The 21,637-nt window shown below is 41.9% G+C and overlaps 1 protein-coding gene and 1 long non-coding RNA gene across 4 annotated transcripts; one reads left to right on the top strand and one right to left on the bottom strand.

Annotated features, from left to right (window-relative positions):
- Window positions 1-559: 559 nt before the first annotated feature.
- LOC111962457 (uncharacterized) lies at window positions 560-18,282 on the bottom strand. Of its 2 annotated transcripts, none has more exons than XR_002877108.3 (5): window positions 17,889-18,282; window positions 17,124-17,491; window positions 16,649-17,037; window positions 3,402-3,457; window positions 560-3,133 (listed from the first exon to the last, which is right to left on the bottom strand). It is a non-coding gene; the product is annotated as an uncharacterized lncRNA (long non-coding RNA). The 2 variants fall into 2 exon arrangements; XR_002896299.2 differs by having other exon boundaries at window positions 16,649-16,985.
- Window positions 18,283-18,291: 9 nt separating this feature from the next.
- LOC139022480 (zinc finger protein 329-like) lies at window positions 18,292-20,363 on the top strand. Of its 2 annotated transcripts, none has more exons than XM_023985550.2 (2): window positions 18,292-18,629; window positions 19,039-20,363. In XM_023985550.2, the coding sequence occupies exons 1-2, from the start codon at window positions 18,578-18,580 to the stop codon at window positions 20,130-20,132; spliced, it is 1,146 nt and encodes a 381-aa protein (XP_023841318.1). In that variant the 5' UTR covers window positions 18,292-18,577; the 3' UTR covers window positions 20,133-20,363. The 2 variants fall into 2 exon arrangements, with proteins under 2 accessions (XP_023841318.1, XP_023841317.1); XM_023985549.2 differs by having other exon boundaries at window positions 18,292-18,852.
- Window positions 20,364-21,637: the final 1,274 nt, after the last annotated feature.

Genomic DNA, 21,637 nt, shown 5'->3' with positions numbered 1-21,637 from the left:
ACATCTCAAGGATAATCAATGGAAACACGATGCATCTGAGCTCAATTTTGAGTCTCATAGTAAATGGTCTGAACACTTATGTAAATAAAATATTTATGTTTTTTTATTTTTAATACATTTGCAAAAAAACGAATAAAAAACTATTTTTGCTTTGCCATTATGGGGTATTGTGTGTAGATTGATGAAGAAAAATGTTTATTTACTAAATTCTAGAATACGGCTGTAATGTCACAAAATTTGGAAAAAGGGAAGGGGTCTGAATACTTTCCAAATGCACTGCATAGCCAAGTTCACTGAATAAGTGTACAGTAATCCTTACTGAAGTAGTAATTACTCAGAATGGCAAAATATCAGATATTTGTTAGTTAATTTTATCACTTACAAACATAAAATAGCTATTTACAGCATAACAATTAACAATACAATTGATGGTCCATATGCTCATAAACAAAAAACACCATACATTTAGTTKATTATTAAAAAACACAATTTCTTAAGATGGGTAACATTATCTGCCAAAGTAACACCTTAAAGCGGCAATCAGCAGTTGAAACAATACCAAAGTCAAATCAAATGTTTTATTTGTCACCTGCGCCGAATACAACAGGTAGACCTTACAGTGAAATGCTTACTTACAAGCCCTTAACCAACAATGCAGTTTAAAAAATATGAATAAGAAATAAAAGTAACAAGTAGTCAAAGAGCAGCAATACAATAATAAAAGCAAGAATATTTACAGCGGGTACCGGTACAGAGTCAATGTGCGGGGGCACTGGTTAGTCAAGGAAATTGAGGTAATATGTACATGTAGGTAGAGTTATTAAAGTGACTATGCATAGATAATAACAGAGAGTAGGCAATGCAAATAGTCTGGGTAGCCATTTTATTAGTTGTTCAGGAGTCTTATGGCTTGGGGGTAGAAGCTGTTTAGAAGCCTCTTGGACCTAGACTTGGTGCTCCGGTACCGCTTGCCATGCAGTAGCACAGAGAACAGTCTATGACTAGGGTGGCTGGAGTCTTTGACAATTTTTATGGTCTTCCTCTGACACCGCCTGGTATAGAGMTCCTGGATGGCAGGAAGTTTGTCCCCAGTGATGTACTGGGCCGTACGCACTACCTTTTGTAGTCCCTTACGGTCGGAGGCCGAGCAGTTGCCATACCAGGCAGTGATGCAACCAGTCAGGATGCTCTCGATGGTGCAGCTGTAGAACCTTTTGAGGATCTGAGGACCCATGCCAAATCCTTTCAATCTCCTGAGGGGGAATAGGTTTTGTCGTGCCCTCACGACTGTCCACAAAGTGGTCTCCCGCCACTGTTTTGGTAAAGCTGGGATGGGGCTGGAGAAATGTAACCACTAGAATGGATAGACAGAGTTATGGATGCAAGGACTGACCATCCATGGTATAAAAATTATATTTGGAACCATGTTTAGAGGCTTTCCAGTGTTTGTTTACATTCACTTTACTTACAAACATTGGAGTAAAACAAGCTTGTATTTTGGGTTCAGATAGGGAATGACAGTTGAACTAAGCTCATGAGGCATTTATTCTTCTAGAATCAATGGGTAAATATCATTAATTTATAAGTAAAAACATGGATGCAGATACAAAAATGGATGTAGCAACTACTGATTGTCCTTTAACATATACACAGACACTGGAAATTAACTTTTTATAGACTTTTTAACTTTTTATAGACTAGCCCGCTGGCCTTACTGGGTCGATAGGAACATTAGCCTGAGCTATGATTGTCTAGTTCTGTTTTTCCTGCCGAGGGGTGCCCTGTACCTGCACCTAGAGGGGAGTAGTTCAAAGTCCGGGTACAGGGGGTGGCTTGGGTCTAAAATATTTTTGTGAGAATTGAGGGCCTTGACCTTAAAGATCTCATCCATGCCTGTCTGTTTGACTCCTWGTACCTTGCTTGCTGTGGGGGTAATCCTTCTCAGCATATTTCTCTGGCTGACAGTGGCATTGCCAAACCAACAAACAATACAAAAAGTTAAAATACTCTCAATGAAAGATTTGTAAAACAGAGTCAGTATAGTACAGTCTACATTAAAAGATCCCAGCTTTTTAAGAAAGTACAGTCTCTTTTGACTCTTTTTGTAGATCAGGTCTATACATTCACTCCACTGAAGCTTATTGTCCAAGAGGACACCCAGATATTTGTATTCCTCTACAATCTCTGTTCTGACCTCTGATAGATGTTGCAGAGGTAGGTGTTGTACACTTCCTGAAGTCAATACACATCTCTTTGGTCTTGTTGGTATTGAAGACCAAGTGAGAATCGCCACTACGCTCTACAAAGTCATTTAGGACCGGGCCATGGTGTTCCTCGTCATTATGCAACAGGCTGATCAAGACAGTGTCATCAGCAAACTTAACGAGGTGTCTATCAGGATGGGAAATATTACAACTATTAGTGTAGCTACAGGAGTGGGGACAAAACACATCCCTGTGGAGCCTGTGTTGGTGGTGCGTATGTTCGACACGTGGGGACCTACTTTGACCCACTGTGACCTCTGGCTCAGGAAGTCCAACAGCCACAAAACCAGCCCCCTATTAAAGGAGAAGTCCCTTATGAGTCTCTGACAATGTAAGGCTGGATTGTATTGAAGGCAGAAGAAAAGTCAACAAACAGAACCCTGACATGGGACTAGCCATGGATTTAATCCCTTGCCAGGCCACCCTTGAGTTTCCTGAGAGGGTCCTCTCCACCCTTTGCTTGTATGCCTCCTTGTCCACCAGTATCTGTCTTTTGATCTCACGTTGTACATCTCTTAAAGCCTGTCAATTACCCTCAGCATAAACTGCCATCTACCTATTAAGTAGTTATTTTAGATTTGTTGATACCCAAGGCTTCTTGTTAGGGAATATTTTACAGGTTTTATTAGGCACAACTGACAACACAGAAGTTTACATAATGAACTCACAGATGTTGTTTCAGACTAAGATCAGAGCTGCTGTCCTCAAATACCTCCCACATTGTACAGTCAAAACACCCCTGGAGACAAGTGATACTGTTGTCATTCCAGATCTGGACAGTTTTAAATGTAGGTTTCTCCCTCTCCAGGAGCCGACAGTAGGTTGGCCGGATGTAGACAACATTGTGGTCTGATGTCCCCAGAGGAGGTCTAGTGGTGGCAGAGAAAGCATTTGGTATTGTCCCATATCACAAATCATGAGTCTTATTTTTCCTAGTATGACATTTCATAATACTGGTGGTACGTGAGCAGGACCTTGTGCAAAGTACAGTTGTTAAAATCTCCTAAAATAAATATGGGTGCGTCGGGGAGATGGATTTCAGTTTCTGTGACAGATTATAAATAATCTCTGATGCCTTTGTTATATTAGCTTTTGGTTGAATGTACACAACGGTAATAAACATTTCAGAGAACTCACGGGGCAGATAGTAGGGTCACAATGACACAGAAAGCAGTTCAAGTAGAGGAGTAGACCTGTGAAAAATTAAAATGTTAGTTATTGCCACACTTTCACATAGATGCCAATTATAAACCACAAATTGTAGAACACAAAAAAGGCAAATAGTAGCAGATAAATAGTCAGCTGGTTAAATAAAAGACTGCTCTTAGACTGCCATTGTTTTGGGGAATTAGGGCTATGTCTGTCTATTTCGCAAAATTTTTCACAATGTGTATCTTTAGATTTTTTTGAGCCAGACACCATTTTAACTAGGAGAATATCATATTGGTAATGATGTAAGGCTGGGTAGCAAGCGCTGCTGTCATCAAAAGTTAGCCTTTAAAATGTCAGAAATTACCCATTACTGTTGGAACTCTGAGGCTGCCCCATTGTTTCCCTATGGGGAAATTCTACACGGACATGTCTGTCAAATCTCTCTCAATGTGTATATTTAGATGTTTTAAAAGTCAGACAGTTTTAAAATCAGGAGAATCTCCTCTTTGTAATGATGTAAGGCTTGGCAGCGAGCTCTGTTGTCATCAAACGCTAGCCCCAAAATACTTTTTGCCCTTGGAACCCTGAGCTCTGCCAATTGTTTTCCTATGGAGAGACATGCCGGGCTATTTCGCCAAATATCTCACAATGTGTATATTTAGATTTTTTGAAGTCCGACACAATTTTAAATTAGGAAAATCTCCTCTTTGTAATTATGTAAGTCTGGGCATCAATCACGAGACCAGAAATAGTCAGAAGTGTACATGTTTTCCCTACATCCTCATTACGCTGATGTAAACCCACTTGACACCATCGAGGTGTGCATGTTTACTTTCTACACAAGTTGTTATTTTTCAGTTTCGTCCTAAGAACAGATTGTAGTGGTAAAATAAAAAGGGAAATGGAATTCTAAGCATCACTCCAGTCAAAAGGGGGGGGGGGGGTGTAAAGTACTTAATAATTTGCATGTGCAAGCCAAGCACCACCACTACGGTCAGTAGCACCAAAGATTTGTATAATTCATCTCGTTGTTTTATCTGTGTTTGCACAGTCAAAGCTGGGGAAAAAAAGTCAATGCAACCAGCCTGAAAACAAAACTGCAATCATTTTCAATATTCTAAGCAATGACTTAGGAATCCATGTGACTAAGAATTAGCTATGCAGCCACTTGTTCTCCTATTGAAATAGAAATTCAGTTCATGAAAATAACTAGCTAGCTAACTACCTAGCCCTGTTCCCCCTAATTTATAATTTATAAATTATAAATTAGGGGTATTTTAGATGACACCTAGCTAGATACTGTAGTTAGCTACCTATAGCTACTGAATCAACGGATGTCGGGTGGCTATGTTTTGGGGGAGAACATTGTTTGCATTCATTAGCTAGTTAACTTTTGGACCAACACTGTCCACGAGCTTGTGGAAGTGTTTCTGCCTCGTGCAGCAACAGTAGGTGCGTGAGACAGAACTTTACCAGCATCATAGCATATATCAGTGAATCGCTGTGACATATGAAATAGGAGTGACTGTGTAATAACTATGTAAAAAATGTATGAACCTGCTAAATTATTATGACTTGTAGTTTTAGCTAAATCTAACCTTAACCTCATTCTCCTAACCTGCTAGGTTAGTTCTCCTAACCTCGAACGTTAGCCTAACCTGCCACGTTAATTATCCTATCCTGCCTAACCAGCTTAGCTAAAATGCTACAAGGAAGCAGCCATGCAAAACAGTCTGTTATGTTTCCATACACCCACTTATTTTTCAACACCCACTTTCAGACACTTCACCAAAGACAACTCTGACTCCACGTGCCGAGACTGATCTACAAAGAACCTTGCATCATAAACAACTACTACTTATTATTTGTAAGTCAGTCAATTTACCCATGACACATTACACCTCCGTTCCGCCAGCAAGAATAAGCAATACCTAGCAAGAATAAGGCCTTGACCTCTGCGATTTCACTTCCAAAATAGTGCTGAGCGATTAACTGTAATTTCTGTAATTTTTTGGTTTTTAAACAGCTCTTTGAGCAACGTCATTTTAATTATTTGAATTCCATTTAGTTAGATTTTTTCTGAGCTCAATGTGCGCATTGTGCAGTTTCTCTAGAGATAAATCAACTCAAGCCCAAACTGTGCTATGTTAACTCAGCAAAAAAAGAAATGTCCTCTCACTGTCAACTGCATTTATTAACAGCAAACTTAACATGTGTAAATATTTATATGAACATAACAAGATTCAACAACTGAGACAAACTGAACAAGTTCCACAGACATGTGTCCCTGAACAAAGGGGGGGGGGGGGGTCAAAATCAAAAATTAGTCAGTATCTGGTGTGCCACCAGCTGCATAAGTACTGCAGTGCATCTCTCTCGTCTTGAACTGCACCAGATTTGCCAGTTCTGCTGTGAGATGTTACCCCACTCTTCCACCAAGGCACCTGCAAGTTCCCGGACATTTCTGGGGGGGAATGGCCTTAGCCCTCACCCTCCGATCCAACAGGTCCCAGACGTGCTCAATGGGATTGAGATACGGGCTCTTCACTGGCCATGGCCAGAACACTGACATTCCTGTCTGCAGGAAATCATGCACAGAACGAGCAGTATGGCTGGTGGCATTGTCATGCTGAGGGTCATGTCAGGATGAGCCTGCAGGAAGGGTACCACGAGGGAGGAGGATGTCTTCCCTGTAATGAACAGCGTGAGATTGCCTGCAATGACAACAAGCTCAGTCCGATGATGCTGTGACACACGCCCCAGACTATGACGGACCCTCCACCTCCAAATCGATCCCGCTCCAGAGTACAGGCCTCGGTGTAACGCTCATTCTTCGACGATAAACGCGAATCCGACCGTCACCTCTGGTGAGACAAAAAACGCGACTCGTCAGTGAAGAGCACTTTTTGCCAGTCCTGTCTGGTCCAGCGACGGTGGGTTTGTGCCCATAGGCAACGTGTTGCCGTGATGTCTGGTGAGGACCTGCCTTACAACAGGCCTACAAGCCCTCAGTCCAGCCTCTCAGCCTATTGCGGACAGTCTGAGCACTGACGGAGGATTGTGCGTTCCTGGTGTAACTCGGGCAGTTGTTGTTGCCATCCTGTACCTGTCCCGCAGGTGTGATGTTCGATGTACCGATCCTGGGCAGGTGTTGTTACACGTGGTCTGCCACTACGTACACAATCAGCTGTCCGTCCGGTCTCCCTGTAGCACTGTCTTAGGTGTCTCACAGTACGGACATTGCAATTTATTGCCCTGGCCACATCTGCAGTCCTCAAGCCTCCTTGCAGCATGCCTAAGGCACATTCACACAGATGAGCAGGGACCCTGGGCATCTTTCTTTTGGTGTTTTTAGAGTCAGTAGAAAGGCCTCTTTAGTGTCCTAAGTTTTCATAACTGATCTTAATTGCCTACCGTCTGTAAGCTGTTAGTGTCTTAACGACCATTCCACAGGTACATGTTCATTAATTGTTTATGGTTCATTGAACAAGCATGGGAAACAGTGTTTAAACCATTTACAATGAAGATCTGTGAAGTTATTTGGATTTTTACGAATTATCTTTGAAAGACAGGGTCCTGAAAAAGGGACGTTTCTTTTCTTGCTGAGTTTAGTTGTCACACCCTGATCTGTTTCACCTGTCTTTGTGCTTGTCTCCACCCCCCTCCAGGTGTCACCCATCTTCCCCAGTGTATTTATACCCGTGTTCTCTGTTTGTCTGTTGCCAGTTCGTTTTGTTTCGTCAAGCCTACCAGCGTGTTTCCCGTGCTCCTGTCTTTCTCTAGTTCCTGTTTCATAGTTTTCCCAGTTTTGACCATTCTGCCTGCCCTGACCCTGCCTGCCGTTCTGTACCTTTCGGACTCTGCTCTGAATTACTGACCTCTGCCTGCCCTTGATCTGTCGTTTGCCTCCCTCCGTTTTTGTACTAAACTTTTGTTGCTTCGAAACTGTCTGGATTTGGGTCTTCTCCTGAGCCTTGACAGTAGTATGAAGTTGTATTTTCCAACAGGCTAATATTATACATAGTTTAGAGAAGAAAACATGGTTATTAACTACAATTACAATAATCCATTGCACGCCTACTTGTCCGGTCTGTGTTTCTTTTATACCTGCTACATAAGAGATAGAAGAACCCATGATCAAGAGAAGAGCCATTCTTATTATACCTCAGTGGAAGATAGCAGTTGCTTAGCAAGGTATCTCTACCTGAAAATACACGAATGCAGTGATTAATAGTTGGTATTTAACAGCCATTACATAAACATTACCTCTTTAAGGAATACCTAGGATAGGATAAAGTAATCCTTCTAACCCCCCCCTCCCCCTTAAAAGAGTTAGATGCACTATTGTAAAGTGGTTGTTCCACTGGATATCATAAGGTGAATGCACCAATTTGTAAGTCGCTCTGGAGCGTCTGCTAAATGACTTAAATGTAAATGTATTCAGCAGTCATAAAAGTATGCCTTATTTACTTTGAAGAACTACAAAAATAGTGATTTTGCCAGACAGCATAGGCAGATCTATAGAGATGAGATGATGACTTGGAATGAAAGAATAAAGTCATCAAATAAAACAAATGTAATATAGACAACTTAAATATTTTATCAAAATAAAGTAATGTGAATTAATGATGGTTAATAAGTGAAAAGCAGTGATGGGCAGTCACTACCATCAAGGGACTTTAATTAATTGTTTTAGTCTGTGTTGTTACACCTTTCAACCCACATAATGCATAGTGCATTTAATGCCCCCCAAAATTTTGAAACTGAAATGGAAAACCATGTTAATTTTGGTATATCAAACCGAAACCAAACTAAAAAAGCACTAATCGCTCAGCATTAACTCCAAATAAAAGTCCCGCAATGAAGATGGTAAAAATAATACAAATGGTCGAATTAGTAGCATTTTATTAGGAAATGTTAGACCTACAACTTTGTTAAAAAATATCAACAACAAAAAAGTGAACAAATAATATTATAGCATTGACAATATTGTTAACAGTATTAAAAGTAATGATTTACTGCCGTTCTGTACCTTGTCACACCACCCTGGATTACTAACCTCTGCCTGCCCTGACCCTGACTGCCGTTCTGTACCTTTCGGACTCTGCTCTGGATTACTGACCTCTGCCTACTCTTGACCTGTCATTTGCCTGCCCCTGTTTTTGTAATAAACTTTTGTTACTTCGAAACTGTCTGCATCTGGGTCTTCTCTTGAGCCTTGACAGTACGAACTGACCATGACGGACCCAGCAGACTCAGACCATATTCAAAACTTATCAAGAGAAAGACCCTGGTCATCCCTACTGCCTTTAATATGGCGGACTCCCTAAACACAAATGCTTAATTTGTAAACTATGTCTGAGTGTGTCCCTGGCTATCCGTAAAAAAAAWAATAATAATCAAAAATATATACACACACATACATACACACAGTTGAAGTCGTAAGTTTACATACACTTAGGTTGGAGTCATTAAAACTCGTTTTCCAACCACTCCACAAATTTCTTGTTAACAAACTATAGTTTTGGCAAGTCGGTTAGGACATCTACTTTGTGCATGACACAAGTCATTTTTCCAACAATTGTTTACAAGATTATTTCAGATTATTTCACTTAATCACAATTCCAATGGGTCAGAAGTTTACATACACTAAGTTGACTGTGCCTTTAAACAGCTTGGAAAATTCCATAAAATGATGTCTTGGCTTTAGAAGCTTCTGGTAGGCTAATTGACATAATTTGAGTCAATTGGAGGTGTACCTGTGGATGTATTTCAAGGCCTAACTTCAAACTCAGTGCCTCTTTGCTTGACATCATGGGAAAAATCAAAAGAAATCAGCCAAGACCTCAGAAAAGAATGGTACAAAAGTACAAAAGTATCTATATCCACAGTAAAACGAGTCCTATATCGACATAACCTGAAAGGCCGCTCAGCAAGGAAGAAGCCACTGCTCCAAAACTGCCATAAAAACGCCTGAATACGGTTTGCAACTGCACATGGGGACAAAGATCATACTTTTTGGAGAAATGTTCTCTGGTTTGATGAAACAAAAATAGAACTGTTTGGCCATAATGACCATCGTTATGTTTGGGGGAAAAAGGGGGAAGCTTGCAAGCCGAAGAACACCATCCCAACCGTGAAGCACGGGGGTGGCAGCATCATGCTGTGGGGGTGCTTTGCTGCAGGAGAGACTGATGCACTTCACAAAATAGATGGCATCATAAGGGTGGAAATTTTTGTGGATATATTGAAGCAACATCTCAAGACATCAGTCAGGAAGTTAAAGCTTGGTCGCAAATGGGTCTTCCAAAATCAAATCAAATTTTATTTGTCACATACACATGGTTACCAGATGTTAATGCGAGTGTAGCGAAATGCTTGTGCTTCTAGTTCCGACAATGCAGTAATAACCAATGAGTAATCTAACCTAACAATTTCACAACAGCTACCTTATACACACAAGTGTAAAGGGATGATGAATATGTACATAAAGATATATGAATGAGTGATGGTACAGAACGGCATAGGCAAGATGCAGTAGATGGTATAGAGTACAGTATATAAATATGAGATGAGTAATGTAGGGTATGTAAACATTATATTAAGTGGCATTGTTTAAAGTGGCTAGTGATACATTTTTTACATGTATGGCAGCAGCCACTCAATGTTAGTGGTGGCTGTTTAACAGTCTGATGGCCTTGAGATAGAAGCTGTTTTTCAGTCTCTCGGTCCCTGCTTTGATGCACCTGTACTGACCTCGCCTTCTGGATGATAGCGGGGTGAACAGGCAGTGGCTCGGGTGGTTGTTGTCCTTGATGATCTTTATGGCCTTCCTGTGACATCGGGTGGTGTAGGTGTRCTGGAGGGCAGGTAGTTTGCCCCCGGTGATGCGTTGTGCAGACCTCACTACCCTCTGGAGAGCCTTCCGGTTGTGGGCGGAGCAGTTACCGTACCAGGCGGTGATACAGCCCGACAGGATGCTTTCGATTGTGCATCTGTAAAAGTTTGTGTGCTTTTGGTGACAAGCCGAATTTCTTCAGCCTCCTGAGGTTGAAGATGCGCTGCTGCGCCTTCACCACGCTGTCTGTATGGGTGGACCAATTCAGTTTGTCCGTGATGTGTACGCCGAGGAACTTAAAACTTACTACCCTCTCCACTACTGTCCCGTCGATGTGGATAGGGGGGTGCTGCTGTTTCCTGAAGTCCACGATCATCTCCTTTATTTTGTTGAGTGTGAGGTTATTTTCCTGACACCACATTCCGAGGGCCCTCACCTCTTCCCTGTAGGCCTTCTCGTCGTTGTTGGTAATCAAGCCTACCACTGTAGTGTCGTCTGCAAACTTGATGATTGAGTTGGAGGCGTGCATGGCCACGCAGTTGTGGGTGAACAGGGAGTACAGGAGAGGGCTCAGAACGCACCCTTGTGGGGCCCCAGTGTTGAGGATCAGCGGGGTGGTGATGTTGTTACCTACCCTCACCATCTGGGGGCGGCCCGTCAGGAAGTCCAGTACCCAGTTGCACAGGGCGGGATCGAGACCCAGGGTCTCGAGCTTGATGACGAGTTTGGAGGGTACTATGGTGTTAAATGCTGAGCTGGAGTCGATGAACAGCATTCTCACATAGGTATTCCTCTTGTCCAGATGGGTTAGGGCAGTGTGCAGTGTTGTTGCGATTGCGTCGTCTGTGGACCTATTGGGGCGGTAAGCAAATTGGAGTGGGTCTAGGGTGTCAGGTAGGGTGGAGGTGATATGGTCCTTGACTAGTCTCTCAAAGCACTTCATGATGACGGAAGTGAGTGCTACGGGGCGGTAGTCGTTTAGCTCAGTTACCTTAGCTTTCTTGGGAACAGGAACAATGGTGGCCCTCTTGAAGCATGTGGGAACAGCAGACTGGGATAAGGATTGATTGAATATCTCCGTAAACACACCACGCGCATGCTCTGAGGACGCGACTGGGGATGTCGTCTGGGCCTGCAGCCTTGCGAGGGTTAATACGTTTAAATGTTTTACTCACGTTGGCTACAGTGAAGGAGAGTCCGCAGGTTTTGGTAGTGGGCCGTGTCAGTGGCACTGTATTGTCCTCAAAGCGAGCAAAAAAGTTATTTAGTCTGCCTGGGAGCAAGACATCCTGGTCCGCGACGGGGCTGGTTTTCTTTTTGTAATCCGTGATTGACTGTAGACCCTGCCACATACCTCTTGTGTCTGAGCCGTTGAATTGCGACTCTACTTTGTCTTTATACTGACGCTTAGTTTGTTTGATTGCCTTGCGGGGGGGAATAGCTACACTGTTTGTATCCGGTCATGTTTCCAGTCACCTTGCCCTGGTTAAAAGCAGTGGTTCGCGCTTTCAGTGTCGCGCGAATGCTGCCATCAATCCACGGTTTCTGGTGGGGAATGTTTTAATAGTTGCTGTGGGTACGGCATCGCCAATGCACTTGCTAAAATTCGAGACCCTGGAATACGCTCACCGAATCAGCGTATTCGTCAATGTTGTTGTTTGACGCAATGCGGAACATATCCCAATCCACGTGATCGAAGCAATCTTGAAGCGTGGAATCAGATTGGTCGGACCAGCGTTGAACAGACCTGAGAGCGGGAGCTTCCTGTTTTAGTCTCTGTCTATAGGCTGGAAGCAACAAAATGGAGTCGTGGTCAGCTTTTCCGAAAGGAGGGCAGGGGAGGGCCTTATATGCGTTGCGGAAGTTAGAATAACAATGATCCAGGGTTTTACCAGCCCTGGTAGCACAATCGATATGCTGATAGAATTTAGGGAGTTTTGTTTTCAGATTAGCCTTGTTAAAATCCCCGGCTTCAATGAATTTAGCCTCAGGATATGTGGTTTCCAGTTTACATAGAATCAAATAAAGTTCGTTCAGGGCCATCGATGTGTCTGCTTGGGGGGTAATATATGCGGCTGTGATTATAATCAAAGAGAATTCCCTTGGTAGATAATGCGGTCGACATTTGATTGTGAGGAATTCTAAGTCAGGTGAACAGAATGACTTGAGTTCCTGTATGTTGTTATGATCACACCACGTCTCGTTAATCATAAGGCATACCCCCCTCCCCGGCCCTCTTCTTACCAGAAAGATGTTTTGCGTGAAGAAACCAGCTGGCTGTACCGACTCCGATAGCGTGTCTCGAGTGAGCCATGTTTCCGTGAAGCAAAGAACGCTACCCTTGCTCGGATTTCATCAACCTTGTTGTCAAGAGACTGGACATTGGCGAGTAGTATGCTCGGGAGCGGTGCGCGATGTGCCCGTCTCCGGAGCCTYACCAGAAGACCGCTTCGTCTGCCCCTTTTACGGCGTCGTTGTATTGGTTCGCCGGCTGGGATCCGATCCATAGTCCCGGGTGGTGGGCAAAACACAGGATCCGCTTCGGGAAAGTTGTATTCCTGGTCGTAATGATGGTGAGTTGACGTTGCTCTTATATCCAGTAGTTCCTCCCGACTGTATGTAATAAAACCTAAGATTACCTGGGATAAGAGCGTCTGCTAAATGACTTAAATGTAAATGTAAATGTGGTACCAATGTAATAAATAACACGTAAAAAAACTAAATACTGCATAGTTTCCTAGGAACGCGAAGTGAGGCGGCTATCTCTGTCGGCGCAAGCATACTTCCAAAGTTGTTGCAAAATGGCTTAAGGACAACAAAGTCAAGGTATTGGAGTGGCCATCACAAAGCCCTGACCTCAATCCTATAGAAAATTTGTGGGCAGAACTGAAAAAGCGTGTGCGAGCAAGGAGGCCTACAAACCTGGCTCAGTCACACCAGCTCTGTCAGGAGGAATGGCCAAAATTCACACAACTTATTGTGGGAAGCTTGTGGAAGGCTACCCGAAACGTTTGACCCAAGTTAAACCATTTAAAAAGGTCATGCTACCAAATACTAATTGAGTATGTAAACTTCTGACCCACTGGAAATGTGATGAAAGAAATAAAAGCAGAAAAATAAATCACTCTGTACTATTATTCTGACATTTCACATTCTTAAAATAAAGTGGTGATCCTAACTGACCTAAGACAGGCAATTTTTACTATGATTAAATGTCAGGAATTGTGAAAAACTGAGTTTAAATGTATTTGGCTAAGGTGTATGTAAACTTCCAACTTCAACTGTATGTATATATATATATATTTTAGTGCCATTTGGTTTGATTAATATAAGGAATTTTTAAATTATTCATACTTTTGATACTTCAGTATATTTTAGCAATTACATTTACTTTTGATACTGAAGTATATTTAAAACCAAATATTTGTAGACTTTCACTTTTACTTGTCATTTTCTATTAAGGTATCTTAACATTTACTCAAGTATAACAATTGGGTACTTTTCCCACAACTGATAACCCATTTATTGATACGATTTTTATTGATGTGATGCTTTAGGTCATGCCCTTTTGTGCCCTATTCGGACTGAATTAGTTTTACTGGGGAGGTCAGGTCTGGGTTTAAGGGTCTCTTTTCCAAGCTTAAAAGGATAAACTTCATGACTTCTGTCGCGTTAACAACAATTGGAAACTCAGAACTGGGAAATCTCAGACTTCAGTGAGTTCAAGACAACTGGGAACTCTGGAAAAAAAACAAGCTCTGACTGGGAAAATAAGTTCTGAAAGGTCATCCAACTCGGAATTCCAAGTCATGGTTCAACCTGATTTCCCCCCCCCGAATTCCCAGTTATCTTGAATGCACCATATATCCAGAGAATGCCAGACTTTGATGACAAAGTTTTATGAAAAAATGTTCCCACAATGGCCGCCGTGCCACCTTCCTGTTCAAGTGAGCACAGCATAACAAGGTGAGTCAAATAATGTATTGTATGCTACTGCATAAATGATGTAATATGCCAGGGATGTATACTGTATACTGCTATGTATACTGTAGCTAAGAAAGTAATACTGAGTGTATGTTGTGTAGTAAGCTGTTAGTAGCCCACATAACTTAGCCTTCTGTTCTGACTTGGTGGTGCACATGTAGCCTAAAGCCTGTTTTAGAGAAATGTAACAGCATTCAACATGTACTGCACTGACACAAATGACTGATGATTGGTTGAAAGAAATAGATGAGAAGATTGTGGGAGCTGTACTGTTAGATTTCAGTGGAGCCTATGATATGATTGACCATAACCTGTTGTTGAAAAAACATGTGTTATGGCTTTTCAACCTCAGCTTAGAATCTACGATATGGCAATCTATCTAATAGAAGCTTCTCAAATGTTACCCATGGAATATTTGGTGTACCACAAGACAGCTCTCTTGGCCCTCTAATCTTTTATATTTTTGACCTGCCACTGGCAATAAACAAAGCCTGTGTGTCTCTGTATGCTGATGATTCAACCCTATGTGTGTCAGCAACCACAGCTGGTGAAATCACTGCAACCCTAAACAAAGAGTAGTCAGTTTTAGAATTGGTGGCCAGTAATAAACTAGTCCTGAACATCTCTAAAACTAAGAGCATTGAATTTGGTACAAATCATTCCCTAAATTTCAGACCTCAGCTGAATCTGTTAATGAATAATGTGGCTGTTGAGCAAGTCGAGGAGACTAAATTACTTGGAGTTAGCTTGGATTGTAAACTGTCACGGTCAAAACATATTGAGTCAATGGTTGCAAAGATGGGCGAGGTCACACCACACTCCACAAAGGAAGTCCTGCAGGCTCTAGTTTTGTCTAATATTGATTAATGCCCATTCATATGGCACCTTCAAAGGACCTAGAAAAACTGCAGCTGGCTGAGAACAGAGTGGCACGTCTTGCTCTTCACTGTAATCCGAGGGCTAATATCATTACTATGCCAGTCTCTCTTGGCTAAAAGTAGAGGAGACTGACTGCATCACTTATTTTTCTAAGAAACATTAATGTGTTGAATATGACTTTATGTTTTTGCATAGTCAATTTATTCACAGCTCTGACACACACACACACTTACTCCACCAGACATGCCACCAGGGGTCTTTTCACAGTCCCCAAATCCAGAATACAGTCAAGAAAACATAGTGTTATATAGAGCTATGATTACATGGAACTCCCTTCCATCTCAGATTGCTCAAGTGAACAGCAAACCTGGTTTCAGAAAACAGATAAAGCAACCTCACCACACCTCTCCCCTAATTGACCTAGATATGTTGTATGTATGTACTGATATGTAGGCTGTGTGTGATGTTTTAAATGTACTGTATGTATTTCTGTCCTTGAGCTGATCTTGTCTATAAATGTTCTGTGTTATGCAATGTTTAATATTTTGTGTGGACCGCAGGAAGAGGAGCTGCTGCTTTCACAAAAGCTAATGAGGATCCTAATAAAATACCCAATACTGATAGACCTTTTGCACAAAGTAGCAACGCCCACTTCCGCTCAACTTCCTACCCGATACCTAGCTTCCTGTCCCGATTGCGCCCTGTCAGCCTGATTGTAGCCATACTAGCCACGAAGTCGCTCGTTTTAATCATTACCTCAGTATATTAATATAATCATATTTCTATAGCGTTTTTTTAATCATTCTTTTTGAGAATTCTGTTTATCCGTTCAGTTAGTGATTTTTGTAACTCGATTGTGTACCGTCCTTTTTTGTCTCTTTAGCCAGCAAACGTTAGCTACCAGTACCTAGCTAACGTTAGTGCTAATGACGTCATATTATTAGTTGGTGCAGCATTTTTATTGAAAGTTAGGAAATTAAGAAGATTTCATTGAACTTTCTAGTGGGCTTCGAAGTCTGAAGAAGGGAGCAGTACCTTTGCTATTCCAGTGGAATATTACCATGTCCAAGAGATCCTCATGTCACTGATGGGAAGCATCAACTGCATCTGGGCTGTGGCTTGTCTTTTCACAAAACTAACAGTGTGGGCCTCTTGTGAAGGCGTGGGCCAAGGAGCAATGAGCTACTACCGCAATGGATCTTATCTTTTTTTGCTGTTACCATCCACATTGTCTAAAATCCTTTAGTCCATTTATTGATAAACACTTCTGCTTATACTCCAAACAAAATGTACGTTTCTATTTACATTGACAAGAGAACAGAAAAATGTACCTGAATTATTTAAAATTATTAATTAATTGCACAGGCAGATGTTGGTTTGTTTCTCTTTCATTAATTGAAAGATAAAGGAGCCTGTCCCTTGTTATTTAGTCTTTCCTGCCTAAGAACTTTTGCATGTACACATAAGTAGTACCAGTCACCCTTCTCTCTAATTAGTGAGAACACCACTGAGTCTCTATGTATTCTCTCACCTGAAGAGACTATGTGAAGCTGGTCTTCTTCACTGCGCACAAATGTGCAGCCTTGAAAGTTGCTCTCCAGTCTGTAGCCATCCAGGGGCAGTGAAGGAAATGGTGGTGTTTCCTTATGGTGAACTATGGTCACGTTGTGATTGGAGGCTGCTGGTAAGACAGGAGGCTCCCCACCTGTACCTTTCCGAAGTGGGAGTAGACTAAAAGCTTTTCAACAGACATCCCCACGCTGCAGATCAATGGCTTGGATAGAGGGTCAAAGTTATTGTATGCCTCTTCTATCTGGAGAACTGAGAGGTCAGGGAGCGTTCCAAGAAGGGCGCTGTAGAGTGTACTTCTGCAAAGCAGCCGCTGTGGTTAGCCAATCTAAACAATGTACTTGAAACCACCTGAAATTAAATAATTTTATATAGTCAAAGTGTAATAGGATATGACCAGCTACTACCTACTATACTGGCTATTAGGGAATACTCACCTAATCGTTCCTTCTGCCATGCGCTTTTTGGTGGGCTTGATGATGGACATTTTGCCTATGGGCAGAACCTGTAAAAAGACAGTACAAGGGCACCATTCTAAATCTAATCATGAGACAAATTTCACTAAATAATTTATTATGATGTGATTATAACCATATGATGTTGATATGTGGTACAGCTATTAAAACATAACATAGTCCTTGGCTTATGCCACTGCTGCTCGGCCTCTGTGCAGCTGTGCACAGGTGGGACGACTGGTGTTCCCATCTTGGAATATTAATGCAACTGTGTGGTTGCATAATGCAATGCCAGCAACACATGAACAGTGATGTGTCATTGTTACTGGCTCAGAGGGCTTCAGTACAACCTACGTGGGGATATAAAAATAAAATGATTAGACTATAAAATCACTCAACATGTAGTGACTGGTGCACCAGCCACTAAATTAATTACAGCAATACGGGTTTAACATTTTCTATTAAGAGTATATGCCCTTGTTTAAATGTAATCTAATGCGTCCAACATAACAGAACTTACATAAACAGCAAGGAAGACAACTCAACAATTACTACACTAAGAACGGTTTCATAGACATGGGTTAAGCCTAGTTCCTGTCCCTTTGTCCCTGTTTGAAACTGTTTGGAATAAAAAATAATGAGCAATCATAATGTTAGCTAGCTACTGTAAAAGGCATGTTTTAAACTACGTTACAGCTTTGAGTAAACGTCCMTGTCTGGTCTGATAGGCCACTTGGCTATACTTACCTTCATAGTTGAAAAGTTAACTGGAGACAAAGTTTGAATCATTTTTCCAACTTGGAGGTCGGTGCTTTGCTACTTGTCTTGGTCAGACGATGTACATCCTTTTCCCAGCTCTTGCAAGCGGCTTGAGTAAAACAGTGCCATGGTTGGTAAGGGATTGGCTAATTGCTAGCCACCTTACTAGTTAGCGTGTTAATAGCTAGCTAGCTAAGAGACAAAAAAAAGGACAGAACACAGAAATTTCAACAAGAAATATAAAAAAACGCTCCAGAAATATGATTATATGAATATACTGAGATAATGATAAAACCAGCGACTTCGATACAAGTATGGCTAAAATCAGGCTGACAGGACGCGATCGGAACATGAAGCGATGTATCGGGTAGGAAGTAAAGCGGAAATGGGCGTTGCTACATTGTGCAAAATGTCTATTGGCCCCTCTTTAATGGCCGCAAAATAGTTGTAAACTGTGGATTAGGAAACTAGAAGTGCCCCTGAGTAGAAGCACCGATCTTTTACTGTGACACAATGTACATGCAATAAGTGATTATTGTGACTTTTAATTATTCTTTGTGGGATAAGTAGTATAACATATATTGATAATTGTGCACATTTACCATCATTTTCTCCCTAATTATTAATTTACAAAGTATACAGGACAGGTCTCTTATTCTGAAAGATTCCAAAAATCCATGACCCGGAAGTACTTATTCTTGCCTGCTTTACGGCGGTTAAGGCACAAAGGTAACTAGCTGTAACTTGCATTATCTAAACATGTCTAAAATACAGTTGTTACGGGTGTTTCTCAACGAGCGATTAGCAGTTGCTGTTGATGAGATATTCGGAGCAGTTGAAAAAACAATAACTGAGTACCAGGAAGAAGTTTCCCGTTCAAAGGATGAAAACGACCGTCTGCAAAGGCTGCTTGAAATCGCCCTTAAACCAGAGTTAAAGCTGCACAGAGCAGGTTTGGGTCATTAGTTGGTTTGTCTAGTTACCTTGAATTGTATTTTGTATGTAACAAAATATACTGTATTTATAGGACGATTCTTATCAGCATTTGCGTTTTCTATTTCATGCTGTAAACTCACCTGCTGTCATTGTGTATGATGATTGCAGTCTCATGACAACGTTTGCGTTCTACTTTATTCAGACCTCCAGCAGCTCACTTTCCGTGTGCCTGAAGAGGTTCACCCTGATCAGCAGAAGTGTGTGCAGGAGTGGAGCCCCAGTCCGGGACAGGAGGACCCAGAGTTTACACAGATTAAAGAGGAGCAGGAGGAACCCAGAACCAGTCAGTGGGAAGAGCAGCTTCAAGGGCTAGAAGATGATACCAAAGACTCCATATTCACTCCTGCTCGTGTGAAAGGTGACTGTGATGAGAACCCAACTCTGCACTCATATCTTTATCATGGTCAAAATGAAGTTAACGGAGAGAGAGTCTCTCTACCCAGCACCTCAACTAAACCGATCAATACCGAACCATATGAAGAGGATTACCCGGTATCAGAACTAACCAGTGACTCTCATACTCTTGCTGCAGTAGACTGTTCTGCAGTTCAGAGAGAAAACAGTGCAACTGRCAATGGGATGGAAAGTGGAGTCCCTCAGTCAGGTTTTAAGCGCGGAAAATCAAATAAAACATGGACAGTAAAAAGACAGAGCTCTCGCGTCAATAATAAGGGTAGGAATTCCACAAAGTCCTCCATTCTGAAATCACCCAGTCAAAGTCATAATGCTCCTTGTCATTGTAAGGTGTGTGGCATGTCTTTTCATTACATGGGTTCTTTAGTGAATCATGTGCAAACTCATACAATGGATAAAGAACATCCTTGTGGTGTGTGTGGAAAATGCATCGAATCCACAGAAAGTATGAAAGATCACCTTCAAATTCACAGTGCAGCTAAGTTTTCTTGTAATGTTTGTAGTAAATGTTTTACAAGGAATAGTAAGCTGACAGTGCACATGAGGACTCACACAGGAGAGAAACCACATCACTGTTGTGATTGTGGCCAAAGATTCAGCACTGGGTCCCATCTTAGAGTGCACATGAGGACTCATACAGGCGAGAAACCATATGTCTGTCCTGATTGTGGCATAGGCTTCTTTCAGAGTGAACATCTGAAAGCACACATAAGGATCCACACAGGAGAGAAACCATACCATTGCCGTTTTTGTGACAAATGTTTCAGGACTGGCACCAATCTGACAGGTCACATGAGGACTCACAGGGGAGAAATCATTTAGCTGTGTTCTGTCTGAGAAAATAATGTTGGTGGTCTGAACTTAGCAGAAGTTGGATTTTGTCATTGTTGGACATTATGTATGTCAGTATCTAAGAAGCACTCATGGCTCAAAGATTAGATTGTATTCTTTATGAGAAAAAAAACTCAATATAAAAACATAAATCCTCGCTATATCTGCAACTGTTATACCCCTGAACAGGGGAAGTATAGAAATAAATCACACAGAGATGTAGCTTCGGCTTCAAGTCATTTGTAATGAGTGTTTTTCATATAAAATCATCAACCATTTACATGGGGCGGCAGGTAGTCTAGTGGTTAGAGCGTTGGACTAGTAACTGAAAGGTTGCAAGATCGAGTCCCCGAGCTGACAWGGTAAAAATCTGTCGTTCTGCCCCTGAACAAGGCAGTTAACCCACTGTTCCTGGGCTGTCATTGAAAATAAGAATATGTTCTTAACTGACTTGCCTAGTTAAATGGAGGTAAAATGTATATTTTGTTTTTAAATGTACAAAATAGAATGTTTCACAAATGCACAAAATATCTTCTCTCAAGCTGTTACAACTGTTCAATAAACCAGTAATTTTTTATTATCCCTCTTAGTATCCCTCTTTAAATGCTTCCTATCAAAACATCCAAGAGGATCATAATGGGACCTTCCTGGACTATGATCAATTTCTGCCACTGCACCCCTCTACTAGCTTGAACCAGAAAATGGATGCTCATTGTCTCGACTCCAGGTGAGCGTAAATGGATGCATGCCTTCTTACCCCGCGTCCGGACTTAAGACTTTCAAACCACTTAGAGCCCATGTACCAGTGGGTTTTCTGCCAGGGGCTTGGGTGTTCCCTCCTTGGCTGTGGATGCCCCTCCAGCTAACTCTCCCTGTCCTGGTCAATCAACTGCCTGGGCACAGCCTGGACCACCGCGGCCCCCCTCAGCTGGGCCGTGCACTCTGGATCAGAGCTCTGTCCCTTTGGCTGTTGTGTCCTGCACGCAACCGGCTTCTCAGCAGCCCTCAAGTGAGTTCTGTGGCTCTTTCCTCGCAATCTACTTCGAGACACGGCAGAGGCTGGATCATTCCGGCAATTGTGATAGGGAGTTCAATGGTGAGGCATATATCTGTACCTGGGGCAAAGACTTTGTGTTTTCCTGGGGCAAAAGTTCAGGATATCGCCAGGTTGCCTTCTGAGGCTGTGAGTTAGTCACCGGGGGCTGATACCTTCATGGTTCATGTGGGGTCAAATGACATTATGAAGGGCAGCTTAGAACAGCTGAAGATGGATTTTAAAGAACTGACAAACACCCCATAATATCTGGCCCTCTGTCGTAACGTTGTATTGATTAATGTGACGACTGCTGTTCATCGAATGATTAACTGTTTATAATTACGTGATTCAATTAATTAATATCGATTTTACAGCAGTCGCTAATTAATTAATTTCCTCTACAGTCTCATCCTGAACGTCGCATAATAAGTGAATCTGCACAAACCCGAGTCTCACTAAA

Source organism: Salvelinus sp. IW2-2015, linkage group LG4q.1:29 (genome assembly GCF_002910315.2).
Source record: "Salvelinus sp. IW2-2015 linkage group LG4q.1:29, ASM291031v2, whole genome shotgun sequence".
NCBI classification, from domain to species: domain Eukaryota; kingdom Metazoa; phylum Chordata; class Actinopteri; order Salmoniformes; family Salmonidae; genus Salvelinus; species Salvelinus sp. IW2-2015.
This window is presented reverse-complemented; position numbering and strand designations above follow the sequence as displayed.